Source organism: Mastomys coucha, unplaced genomic scaffold (assembly GCF_008632895.1).
Source record: "Mastomys coucha isolate ucsf_1 unplaced genomic scaffold, UCSF_Mcou_1 pScaffold23, whole genome shotgun sequence".
Taxonomy (NCBI): Eukaryota; Metazoa; Chordata; class Mammalia; order Rodentia; family Muridae; genus Mastomys; species Mastomys coucha.
This window is the reverse complement of record NW_022196906.1, coordinates 38,413,955-38,427,636: the sequence shown is the minus strand read 5'-3', so window position 1 is coordinate 38,427,636 and position 13,682 is coordinate 38,413,955. Positions and strand designations below refer to the sequence as shown.

Here is a 13,682-nt window from a genome sequence, read left to right as displayed (position 1 = left end):
AGGCTTAGGAGGGAAGATCCTTCTCTGAGCTCCCTCTGATCCTGTCCTCCTCAGACTGCCTGGCCACTTGGGCTTTAGGGAGCCCATCACCATACAGCCATTTCCTCTTCAGTATCCTCTATGCCTGTGTTAGTCCTTCTTGTTTACATGTGTCCCAGTGCGAGCTGTCTGAGCTGTCGTCTTGCACTCCCAGGGATTGAACCCAGGACAATGTACACATTAGGCGAATGCTCTATCAGTGAGCCACAGGCTCAGCTCTAGCACCTACAGTCTGAAGAGCTCCCCATTGGCTTCTCCTTGCCACAGCCTGGAGCAGATTTCAAATCTCTCTGCTTTCCCTGCTGCTGCTGGGAAACAGCCCCTAATCCTCTCTGCAGGCTTTCTTCTTTGAGCACCAGGGAGAGCAATCACTCCTGCTCTTTTCTCCTAAGGAAGAGTCTCAAGCTCCTTTGCAAGTCTCACTCTTCCTTTGTCCACAAATGTCAACGTTCCCCAGGCTCTTCCCAGTGGCATGCTCTCCCTCAAGGCTCCTGCTGGCCACCCCTGCGACTGACTGCCTTCCCCATAGACCGCACACCCACTCACCTGCCATGGGCCTCAGTATCTTCAGGCTCCTCAATTAGCACGTTTAAAACAGAATATTCACCTCAACTTCTCTGAACTAATAAGAGCTCTGCCCTTGGTTGCCCAAGCCAGAACTGGAAGATACCCCTGACCCTCCTCTTTCCTCTTCTACAACCTAGCTGGCCTAGCCTCACTAACTCCAGGCCCCGTCATTTGCTCCCCACCCAAAGTGATCTCAACAGCCACTAAGATGTCTCTCAGCTGCTCATCCAACTCAACTGCTACACTGCAGAGTCATCTTTGTTAAATACAGATCTGAGCATCATACTCTCCATTTTAAAATTCTCAGAGGGCATCCCTTTATCTTCAGTGTAGACATTAAAACTCCTGGGCCTGGGGTGTGTCACTCAGCGGCAGAGTGGTCATCCAACATGTGTGAAGCTCCTAGTTTCATTTTTTTGTTTTTTTTGTTTGTTTGTTTGTTTGTTTTCGAGACAGGGTTTCTCTGTGTAGCCTTCGCTGTCCTGGAACTCACTCTGTAGACCAGGCTGGCTTCGAACTCAGAAATCCACCTGCCTCTGCCTCCCAAGTGCTGGGACTAAAGGCGTGAGCCACCACCGCCTGGCTTAAGCTCCTAGTTTCAATCCCCAGACTGGAGAAAGTTGGGTGAGGGGAAGAGGAGGAGGAGAGAAAGGGAAAGGAGGAGGAGAAAGAAGAAAAGGAGGAAGAAGGAGGAATAAAAGGGAAAGGAAGAGGAAGAAGAAAAGGAGGAGGAGGAGGAGGAAAACTACTCTTGAAGAGTCTTTAAAAGTCTATCTGGTCTCAGTTACTTCTTCAGTGACTTTTCCAGATTCCAGTCTCTGACTTTGAATTTTTACAGTTTTCTCAGCCTACACTAACCCTCCTCTACCCATCTCCCACTCCACGTGGTTCCTACACTTTGAGCTCTCTACTTCTTCTTCCCTATTTCCTCCAGGAAGTTCTTCCAGACCCCCCCCCCCACTTCAGTCCATTTAAATTTCCTCTTTGGAAAATTATATTTGGTTAAGAGAAATTCGTCCTTAGCAAAAGTCCTACAGAGAAGTCCAGCCTTAGTCTCCCGGTACTAGAGCAAGATCTACAGCTCCTAGCTACCTGTGACGCACGTCTATGGTCCCAGCTCCCTTGCAGGGCTGAGGCTAGAAGAACCTCCCTTTAAAATATAATGGTCATAGAAATTGAGATTATCCATCCTGTCGGTTCAGTTTCAGAGAGCCTAGCATAGTCAATGCCGATGAAAAGAGTGACCCCGGAAAAGTGGCTTGTCACCACCAGTGCAGCCTTTCTCCAGAGTCTTGGGAGCTTTAAAACCCAGTTCCCCTGATGGCCATTTCAAACTTTTTTGGTCCCAAGATCTCTCCACTAAATTTTTCATTTCACCAAAACAGAACAAAATAAAAAACAAACAAGCAAACAAAAACCCAGAAGCCTTCAGGAAAGAACCCCTGAGTCTCTTAGTCTCTGCCTCCTGCCTCTGTCTGCTCTGCCTCCTGTCTCTGTCTCTCTCTCCTCTGCCTCCTGCCACTCTCTCCTCTGCCTCCTATCTCTGTCTGCTGTGCCTCCTGCCTGTCTGCTGTGCCTCCTGTCTGTCTCCTCTGCCTCCTGTCTCTGTCTGCTGTGCCTCCTGTCTCTGTCTGCTGTGCCTCCTGTCTCTGTCTGCTGTGCCTCCTGTCTCTGTCTCCTCTGCCTCCTGCCTCTCTTTCCTCTGCCTCCTGCCTCTGTCTGCTCTGCCTCCTGCCTCTCTCTCCTCTGCCTCCTGTCTCCTACCTTTTCCTCTCAGCTCCTCCAAACAGCATTTCCTAGCAGGCCTACCCTTATCCCTCCATCTTCAGGGAAACATGGCTCTTATGGTCAAAGACTAGTGCGTCCACATCTCTGAGCAGAGTCCTGTTCTCCTTCTTCAGAAGGCTTTCATCCATTTTAGTCATCTCTTTCTTTTTTTTGGGGGGGGGGGGTTGAGACAGGGTTTCTCTCTGTAGCCCTGGCTGTCCTGGAACTCTCTTTCCTGGGATTAAAGGCATGTGTCACCACTGCCCAGCAGTCATCTCTTTCTGATCTCTCTTCTTTGTCTTTTTAAATATTTCCCTTGTTATTTACTGCTACTTATTTCTAGATAACTCTTTAAAAGATTTATTTTTAAAAGTGTGTGTATGTATGTGTGTGTATGTGCATACACACGCACATGTGTGAGGGAATGTGCAGGGCTCTGGAGTGCAGGGGTGTGGAGGCCAGAGGTATCAGATGCTCCAGGTAGTGTGAGCTTCCCAGTGTGGGGATCAGGACTTGAGCTTGGGTCCTGTGGCAGAACAATGTGCTCTCTTAACTGATGAACCATCTCCCAGCCCCATGATATGGGGTTTTTGTTTGTTTGTTTGGTTTAGTTTTGAGATAGGATCTCAAAAGTCCTGGCTGGCCTGGAACTCAGAGGAATCTGCCTACCTTAAAAGTATGTGCCACCAGGCTTGAGTTTCTCCTATATTTATAAAGGGGGTATAGTCATGGAGGGGGTAAGACGGCCCAGCAGGTAATGGCATCTGCCAACAAGTCTGATGACCTGAGCTCAATCTCTGAAACTCATATGGTGGAGAGAGAGAATTGACTCTCTCAAGTTGTCCTCTGATCCCCACACACACTGTGGCCTGAACCCACCTACACACACACACACACACACACACACACACACACTAAACATACATACATACATATATATACATATATATATATATATATATATACAAATTCATACATAATACATACATATAAAAAAGGAAAGGGGGAGTGAGAAAAGGAGGTAGGCACACACACAATCAATCAATCAATCATCAATCAATCAATAGAAACAAAGAAGGAAGGGGGTAAGAAGGAAGGGAGGGAGGGAGGGAGCTGAGCACCACGATCCTGCAACTTTAACACCCTGGAGATGAAGCAGGAAGATCAAGAATCCAAGATCATCTCCAACTATGTAACATTTGAGGCCAGCCTGGGCTTCATGAGATCTCATCTCAGAAAACCAAGATCGAGTTGGTAGAGCATGCATGAGACCCCTGGATTCGGTCCCCAGCACCACACTCGTAATCCCAGTCCTCTGGGATTTCAAAGGAGAAGGAAGAAGGGAGCAGGAGGAAGAGCAGCTAGGCATGAAGAGCAGCTAGGCATGGTGGTGCACACTTCTACTGCCAGCCCTGAGGAAAGACCTTGTCTCTAATTAATTAATCAGAGCACAGCCAGTCACACAGCTAACACACATGGATGCTCAGAACCAAACCTAGGTTCTCTCCAAGAGCAGCAGTTTTGCCCTCTTCAAAGAGCTGTCTACCCTGTTCTGACCCTAGCACCTCACCTCCCAGCTCTGGTTTCTGCCTTCCTCACCTGCAGGAAGCTGCTCTCCCAAGGTGAAGGAGAGGCCTGTGGTACCAGGCCCAGTAGGTAACCATCACTGTTTCCTCCAGTCCTGATTTCCATACCAACGTGATGCTTCATTTTTAAAAGATTTTAACATTATTTTTCAATTGATGTGTATGTGAGTGTGTGTCTTGAATGGTATGGTTGCCCTCAGAGGACCAAAGGAGGAGCCGGAGTCCCCTAAACTGGACACATAACTGTGAGTCTCCCAGTACCTGTGCTGGAAACAGCTCCAGGGCTCTGAAAGAGCAGCAAGCACTTGACTGCTGAAACTCTATCTATCCCTCCTTCTCTAATATTCATTTCTTCTTCACAGACCTCTCTTTCTTTACCCTTTTAAATGCCCTCCTCTGCTACCTCAGGAGCCTGTTTGTGGATATCTTCTTCCCTTTCATACTCTGAAAAGAGCCTCCTTCCACTGTCAGAAGGGGAATCCTGCCACAGGCCTGTCTGTGCTAATGATTCACATGCCCCGTTCTAATGTCCTCTTGGCTACTTCCCAAGGCAATTGTATTGGTTAGCTATTACTGTTGGGGAAGCTATCACCAGTTTAGTAACTTGTAAGTGCAAACATTTGTTCTGAGAGTCAGACATTTGAGCAAGACCTGTTTGTGTAGGAAAGCAGGTGTGTGTGGGGGTGGTGGTGGTGGGGTTGTTGCTGTTGCCTCAAGAAGGCGTGGTGAAGCTGGCAGGTGAGATGCGGTCAGTTGATGATTTCCTTGGTGCTGGAAGACTTAGCCTAAGCTCCATGCCTTCCTGGTCACACACTATTGCCCGAAGCTTTAGTCCCTTGCTGTGGAGGCCTCACCTCACCACGGAAGTGCTTCTGTCTCCTCTGGAGTGAGCAAGGAGGAACGTCTGGTCCCATTCTCAAGTGAGTCATTGCTTGCTGCCCTTGGGGGAAGGGGGACCTCTGAGACAGGTGTTCATCTTATATCTTGTACTGTCTGGTTCTGTGAAGCAACTTGACACAAGCTAGAGTCATCAGAGAGGTAGGAGCCTCAGGAGAAAATGCCTCCATGAGATCCAGCTGGAAGGCATTTTCTCAATTAGTGATCAGATGGGAGAGGCCAGTCCATTGTGGGTGGTGCCATCCCTGAGGGGCTGGTGGTCCTGGGTTCTATAAGAAAGCAAGTTGAGCAAGCCACAAAGAGCAAGCCAGTAAGCAGCACCCCTCTATGGCCTCTGCATCAGCTCCTGCCTCCAGGTTCCTACCCTGTTTCAGTTCCTGGCCTGACTTCCTTTAGTGATGAAGTGGAAGTATACACTGAATTGAATAAATCCTTTTCTCAGCTGGGCACTGGTGGCACATGGCTTTAATCCCAGCACTTGGGAGGCAGAGGCAGGCAGATTTTCTGAGTTCGAGGCCAGCAGAGTGAGTTCCAGGATAGCCAGGGCTATACAGAGAAACCCTGTCTCGAAAAAAACCAAAAAACAAAAAAATCCTTTTCTCTCCAATTTGATTTTTGGTCATGGTGTTTTGTTGCAGCAATAGAAACCCTGACTAAGACATGCCCTAAGCTGGCCCTAGAGCCACTATAGTTTAGGCTGGCACTGACCTATAAGTCCTCCTACCAAAGTCTCTTGAATGCTGGGATTATAGGTGTGCAGTGTCTTGCTTGGCTCTTCTGAGCTCTATTTCTTTCCCTGCCTCCCTCATACCTGCTCACCTGTCTCTTGTTTTTGAGACAAGGCCTCGTGTAAACCAGGTTGGCTTCAAACTTCTGATCATTCTCCCTTTAACCTCCCAGTGTTGCTGGCCTCAAACTCCTGGCTGAAGCAATCCTTCTGCCTCAGCTTCTAAAGTAGTTTGAACTACAGGTACACACCAGCACGCCAGGCTACTTCTATGGTTATCCTATTGGCCACACAGACTAACTCTGACACACCAGGAAGTCACAAATGCGAGGAGACAGGACGCAGGAATTATTATGGGTCATCCTGGAGAAAGCCTGCAATCATGACACCTCCGACTCAAAGGCTCCACAGGGAGCAGTCTTCCTCCAGCCCACCATTCAAGCCTGATCTGAACCATAAGTCTGGAGATCATTGTTCTCCCTGCACTGTAGTCGTCACTGATAGGGGCACCACTACACCCTGCTGCTTTCTATTCTGGTGCCTACCGCCTGGCCACTTTTCTTTTCTCTTGAGTAGTTCTGATCCTCAGTCTCCTCACCTCATACCTCTTTTTTTTTAATTTATTTATTTTATGTATATGAGTACACTGTAGCTGTCTTCAGACACACCAGAAGAGGGCATCGGATCTCATTACAGGTGGTTGTGAGCCAGCATGTGGTTGCTGGGAATTGAACTCAGGATCTCTGGAAGAGCAATCAGTGCTCTTAACCACTGAGCCAATCTCTCCAGTCCCCTCACCTCATATCTGACCATCAGATGCCAGTCTGTCCTCTACACTGCCAGAGGGATCCATGCCAGAACGATCCCTACAGAACTTTGGTGAAGAATCTCAAAGGCAAAAATTAAAACCCTCGGCAAAGGCTGTAAGTCACCGGTGGCCCAGAGCAGCTGGAGCTTCCATCAGGCCTCACCTTTGAATCTACTTCTTGAGGAAGAAGTTTGGTTTGTAGTTTCTAGGTGTGAGAATAATTCAAGTCCCTCAGCCTTTTCCGAATGCAGATTCTCCACCTCTCCTTCCAAGACCTCTTTTTCTTGTTTGTTTGTTTGTATGTTGTTTTTGAGACAGGGTTTCTCTGTATAGCCCTGGCTATCCTAGAACTCTATCTGTAGACCAGGCTGGCCTCGAACTTTTGAGATGCACCTGCCTCTGCCTCTGGAGTTCTGGGGATCAAAGACTTGCGTCACCATGCCCAGTGACAAGGTCCCCTATTTCTAGGCTATGGTCCTCTACTTAGTCCAGGAAAACCAGCTGAAAGCAGGGGTTGAATCTCATTGTCTCAGTATCTCAGTACCCACCATGAGGGATTTCTCTGCCAATGTTTAATAACTGAGAGAATCAGACAAGCTCTTCTGGATGCCTGGTAGCCTGTGGCCAAGCCCTTGGACAAGCTTTTCCAACTGAAACATCTCTCTGTATCACTGACAAAGCTAGAAAAGCAAATGCTGAGTTGTTTAGGGCACTGTATTCTCTGTTTGCTCTGTGACCTTGGGGATGGCATGGATCACCTCTGTACCTTCATTTCTCATCTGCATGGAGGACTAATAAAAACGGGAGGACAAGGGACTGGAGAGATGGCTCAGTGGTTAAGAGCACTGACTGCTTTCCCAGAGGTCGTGAGTTCAATTCCCAACAACCATATGGTGGCTCACAACCATCTATAATGGTATCTGATGCCCTCTTCTGGTGTGTCTGAGGACAGCAACAGTGTACTCACATACAAAAAATAAAAGGCTGTGACAGACACCACGACCTAGTCAACTCTTATAAGGACAACATTTAATTGGGGCTGGCTTACAGATTCAGAGGTTCGGTCCATCATCATCAAAGTGGGAACATGGCAGCATCCAGGCAGGCATGGTGCAGGAGGAGCTGAGAGTTCTACCTCTTCATCTGAAGGCTGATAGTGAAAGAATATTGGCTTCCACGCAACTAGGATGAGGGTCTTAAAGCCCACACCCACAGTGACACTTCTACTGCAACAGGGCCACACCTCCTTATAGTGCCACTTCCTGGGCTGAGCATATATACAAGCCATTATAGTCTTAAAAAAGGAGGAGGGAAGAACAAGATGGATTACTTAAATCAGTATTTATTGAACCAGATACTTTCCTAGGCACCCTTAAATAAATTAGCTAGACTGATAGTCACCATATTCCCACAAGATAGGCTTTATTTCATTTCTATAGAAGTGGAAACTATAGTGGCTAGAGAGACATCTTTGCAGTTTAAAGCACTTGTTGCTCTCACAGAGACCCCGGGTTCAGTTCCCAGCACCTACATGGCAGCTCACAACTATCTATAACCCCAGTTCCCTGGGATCTGATTTCCAAGGGCACGAGCCCAGAAATGGTGCACAGACACGCATACACTCGGGCAAAACACTCATAACATTAAATAAGCAAATTAAAAAAAAAAATGTCCACTTGAAGTGGGAACTACAACTTGAAGAAACAAGGGAGATAACTTAGCAAAGGTCAAAAGTTGAACTGTTTGGGGTAAATGGTTATTTTGGCCTTTAAAAAGAGAGTACTCTGGTCTCTTCCAAACCTGAATAATGGAGTTTTCCTGTTGTGGATAGCTCTGGTCTTGTATTTTGATGCTAATTCTCCTCTCCTGAAAGCACTGCAGATGAGGAGCAAATCACTGCATACAGGTGCCTTGTGAACCTTCTCCCCACCTTAACTTTTCAAATAAAGGCTAAGGCTGATGATTGGGCAGCAGGAGGGAAGGTGGAGCTGAAAAGTTTGGGGGAGAAGGGGAGAGGGGAGAGGTGGGGGGGAGGAGACTGGAGAGGACAACAGAGAAGGACAGGTGGAAGGAAGATGGGGCTGAAGCATGTGGCTTGAAGAAATCGAAAGTCATATGGGTTCTAATAGATGGGAATAGAGTAATGTAGTGGTAAATCTGCCCAATCTAGGCGAGTAGCATGTATACCAATTAACTGAGTTGTGAATTGATTGATTTGGTAAATTGGGTTTAAAAATTTCCACAACATTTTCCTTTTGGCCATAGTACCTTCCATCCTCAGATCTGAGGAATGGTCCTCAACATTTCCAACAAATCAGCATTTGGTGAGCATCACTTCTGGCCTCCAGGTCCAAGCCATCAGGGTGTCCACTGTGTTCCTGGATCTTGGGTCTCAAACCCTCTTTCTGCATCTTTGCCCTAAATCTTTTTATCGAGATAGGGTTTCTCTGTGTAGCCCTGGCTGTCTTGGAACTCACTCTGTAGACCAGGCTGGCCTTGAACTCAGAAATCCACTTGCCTCTGCCTCCCAAGTGCTGGGATTAAAGGCGTGTGCCACCACTGCCCGGCGCCCTAAATCATTTTTATGCTTGTCATATCTTGCTAGACCTGAGTTTGAGAGAAACAAACCTTTTCATTTTCAAGTTGAAAAAAAAAAAAAGAGGTTCAACGTGGCTCACCCAAAGTTATACATTCACCACTAGGACTACAACGGCCACCATCAGTGTCTGGCATGCCCCAGGAGACAGACATATTTTTCTAGTTGACTGGGAGGGAGGCAGAGGAGTGGCCTATTGAAGTCGGACTGTGGACATATCAGGCAGACCTGGGTTCTGATCCCAATTCTTTAGGCTGCAGAACTACTGCGGTTCAAGAAAGGGACAAAAGGACTGCAGTCCTAGAAGAGGAGGTCTGTTTTGAGCGCTGACTGAGCAGAAGAGGAAAGTGAAGAGCCTCAGGGGCAAGAACTTATCCTACTTTTATAGCTTTACTGCTTGGTTTACTGCAGGGGCATCCCTGGTACTCAGTAAATGTCTGTTGGCTTGAAGAACATATCTGTAAGGGGGAAGGAGGGGCAACTCGAGGGAGTTTAGATTCAAGAATCAAGGAAAGGACAGCAGAGAAGACAGGGTTTAAGGGAGACTCCAGATATTTGGCCCTGGTTCCCTTACTTGGCCACTGGGAAATCCTCCAGAGGAACAGGGTGTTGTGGCTTTAAATGATCTCAGCACTGTCAGTGAAGCTGCTCAGCTCAAAGAGTTATCCTCTTGCTCTTGTGCTGGGCCTCCCCCTCCTCTCAGCTCCCCAAACCCTTCTTCTCAGCCTGTGTGATGGGATAATTAGATGCGAGAGCTCAGCACAGATGATGCTCCAGTTGCTTAGCAACTAATGGTTTCCATGGAGACCGCAAAGCACAGCCTCCAGAGCAGCCAGTGAGCAGCTCGGCAGGGCAGGGAGAAGACGAAACTCTGCTCCTCCAGAAACCTGGGGAGGGTTAGGGTGGGGAAGGTGAGGAGGGGATTGGAGGGAGATGGGAGGGCTTAAAGGCACAGGACCCTTATATCCCTTTAAAAATGTGACCAGAGATCTGCTCTTTCCTAACCCACTCTCACTTCTAATTTCAAATGGGTCTTAGGAGTGGACCTATAGGGTCTGTTCTGCAGTAAGCCAATCCTCTCCCTGATTCCTCCTTAAACCAAATGGGAAGAGACAGCTCCTAAACTCTTATGTAAACATTGTGCTATGTTGAGGTTTTAAACTTTCCAGGAAGATCTCCTGACCCTGACACTACACCATGTAGCCCTCATCCCCACCATCAGTTCTCCCTCATGTGTGATCTTTCTGTGTGTAAAGTGAGGATAAGATCTCATCTAAAGGGGACAAAAGCCAAGGAGCCAGAAAAACAGAAATCAGTTCCAGTTCTCCACCCAAAGCCAGCCTGTCCTAGCAGCCTGAGAAATGAGAAAAACCTCTGTCCCGCTTTGCATTTGTGTGTGTGTGTGTGTGTGTGTGTGTGTGTGTGTGGCTGTGTGTGGCTGTGTATATATGTATCTGTGTGTATATGAGTGTGTGCCTGTGTATGAGTATATATGTGTGTGTATGAGTATGTGTATGTGTGTGTGTGTGTATGAATGTGTGTGTCTGTGTATGAATGTATACACCAATACAGCATCTGCTAACTCCAAATGTGAGTCTGTGTCTCTGCATTACCTGTAAATGCCCTAGGAAGTTTTACGAAACTGTGAAATGGCTCAACAGGTAAAAGCTCTTGCCACCAAGCCTGACATTTTGATCCCCAGAAGCCACATTATGAAAGGAGAGAGGCAGTTCCCAAAACTTGTCCTCTGACCTCCACATATATACTGTGGCACACATAGGGGCACACATACACAAAATAATAATTGTGATTTTTTAATTTTTGAAAGAAATTAAGTTTCATGTTTTACCTCAGACCCACTGAATCAGAAGCTGCAGCTGAGCCGGTTTCCTGACCGCCCACTGCACAGTAAATTTGGAGACACTCTGGTGAGAGCTCCTCCTGCTCCCTGCCAGAGCCCCCAAGTTCTGTCTTGTCTTCCACCCACTATGGGGGAAAGGACAGAACCCCATCAGCCCTTCAGTGGCCCCCATTTTTCCACTAGGACCTTTCTCTGGGATTGGGGAAAACAGGTGGTTCTTGGAGCAGATCCTGATGGTTTGAGCTCAGGCCCTGCAGAGTTCACCTGTATGAAACACCCCAGCAGCCACTTTGCAGTAACAACCTGCAAAGTCTCAGGTTCCGCATCTATAAAAAGCAGTGCCATTGCCAGGTGGTAGTGGTGCACACCTTTAATCCCAGCACTTGAGAGGCAGAGGCAGGCAGATTTCTGAGTTCGAGGCCAGCCTGGTCTACAGAATGAGATCCAGGACAGCCAGAGCTACACAGAGAAACTCTGTCTCCAAAAAAAAAAAAAAAAAAAAAGCAGTGCCATTCAGGAAGGCATGCAGAGCCCCTGGCCAGCGTCTAGAGGAGGGGTGACCAAGTGAGTTCATGTCACTCACCCACTAGAGAACCTCCATCAGTTCTCTCCTTTAGCCTGGGGCAGGACACAGCCAGACAAGCTGCGGCTGATGGTGTCACCAGGAGAAAGTATTTGTCTTGTTGTCCCAGGGATAGAACCCCAGAACCCCCTGCACACAGTCCACCACTGAGCCACACCCCCGCCCTCTGTCTCATCTGCTGGTGTTTACAGGATTGTTTTGTCTTGGGGGGTTTTGTTGTTGCTATTTTTTGTTTTTATATACAAGGTTTCTCTGTGTAGCCTTGGCTGTCCTGGAACTCACTCTGTAGACCAGGCTGGCCTCAGAACTCAGAAATCCACCTGCCTCTGCCTTCCAAGTGTTGGGATTAAAGGTTATTCTTGTTGATTGTTGTTTGTTTTTTGAGACAGGATCTCTCAACATAGTCCTGACTGGGCTAGAACTCACTCTGTAGACCAGGCTGGTCACAAATTCACAGAGATCCTTCCACCCCGTCTTTTGAGTGCTGGAATTAACAGTGTACATCACTGCCAGGCGGTGGTGGCGCTCGCCTTTAATCCCAGCACTTGGGAGGCAGAGGCAGGTGGATTTCTGAGTTGGAGGCCAGCCTGGTCTACAGAGTGAGTTCCAGGACAACCAGGGCTACACAGAGAAACCCTGTCTCGAAAAACCAAAAAAAAAAAAAAAAAAAAAAAAAAAAAAAAAAAAAACAAACAAACCATGCACTACTACTGTGCTTCACTTGACTGGTTTTAAGTCAGGGCTTCCTGTATAGCCCAGGCTGGCCTGGAACTCACTGTGTAGCCCAGGCTGGCAAAAACAACAAACAAAAAATAGCAACAACAAGCCCCTCAACACAAAATAAGCCTTGAACTCAGGATCCTCTTGGCTCGTTCCCTGAGGTTTTTCTTCTTTACTCTCTACCAGCTGAACAAATGCTTGCTGTCTGAGTGTTTGTATCTATCTACTCCACCGCCCACTATCCTTGCTGGACTGATTCGGTGTTTACCTGGAAGCCTTCCCCGACTTCCCCTTTCTCCACCTTTCTCCACCTTCTGGGGAAAGCTGAAGGCTCACACTGACATCCTCAGCTTCTCCCAGAGCCTCTGTTTCTTGGGCCTCAGTTAACACCACAATTGGATTCCTGGCTCTGCTATCCCTAACCCTTCCTCTCCCATCCTTACTAACCAAAGCATTTTTTATCCCTTGACGCTTTTCCTACATACCAGCGTAATTTTAGAACTCATAGCCCTCCTAGGAAAACTCCTACCTCCTTGGGGAGAGCAGCCTCTACAGTCCAGGACACAGATACTCATACAGAGGAACCCTGTGTTTCAGACATGGGAGTTCCAAAAAGAGTTATACTCCCCTGCAGATAACTAAGCTGCCAGGACCTGGCTAGAGCATCCCCCTTTAGGCCTGAGGGCCAGCTCCTCAGCCTGAAAAACCTGTCTGGGGGCCCTTCCTGAGGCTACAGTGCCCAAGGGGCAAGTTGGACTGGATTCCCAGCAGCCCCTCCCACTCCAAGACAAAATCAGCTACCCTGGGGCAGGGCCTCATTGGCCCCAGGAAGCCCCAGCCTGCCAGCACCTGTTCCAGAATCCAGTTCCCAGCGCAATATGGCATCCACACTGCCTGTCCAGACCTGGACCCTGATTCTGATTCTGCTGGCTGTCCTGGCTCCGGGGGCTGCAGGTCTCTATTTCTGGTGGGAGCGAGGAGGATTTCAGAGCTCTAGACAGGGAGCATTGTCTCTTCCAGGGCTCTCAACAAGACAGTGTTGGTCTAGCTGGTTGGAGTTGAGAGTTACTGGTGGTGGGGATCAGGTGACAAATTCCTGGGCTTCTTCCAGATCCAAGAGTAGAGAAATATGGGGAAGGGTCCAAGGTTTGTGTGGGTTGGGCGAGACTGTGGACCGACTGGGTGCCAAGGTCTACTAGTCTGGCTCTCAAGCAGTGTGGTGTCCCCTCCATCTGCGGCTCAAGCCTGCCATCTGGTGGTCAGATCCACACAGTCCTGTTCTGTCTCTGCACCCTTAGCAATGATCACCTACTCACCTATCTACCCCGCCAGCTCTGAGTTAAGAGGGGGCTAACTCCTTCTGAGTTCCCTCTTGGCTTCCTAACAGACTTCAACATCTCAAGCCTCTCTGGTCTGCTGTCTCCGGCGCTAACAGAAAGCCTGCTAATTGCCTTGCCCCCATGTCACCTCACGGGGGGTAATGCCACACTGATGGTCCGGAGAGCCAATGACAGCAAAGGTAGGCCTCCCT

The 13,682-nt window shown here is 48.2% G+C and overlaps 1 protein-coding gene across 7 annotated transcripts in view; it reads left to right on the top strand.

Annotated features, from left to right (window-relative positions):
- Positions 1-13,682, top strand: part of LOC116073478 (forkhead box protein R1-like) — a 45,451-nt gene that overhangs the window by 12,977 nt on the left and 18,792 nt on the right. For 4 of the 7 annotated variants that reach the window (XM_031345406.1, XM_031345405.1, XM_031345403.1 and 1 more), the window contains one exon: positions 13,539-13,670. Coding sequence is in view for 1 of the 7 variants with exons in the window: in XM_031345409.1 (XP_031201269.1) it covers positions 13,643-13,670 (28 nt within the window). In the remaining 6 variants the exon portion in view is untranslated. Of the gene's footprint in view, positions 1-9,787; positions 9,899-13,538; positions 13,671-13,682 lie in introns of those variants that run through there. The other 3 variants (XM_031345402.1, XM_031345409.1, XM_031345408.1) reach the window with 1 other exon arrangement.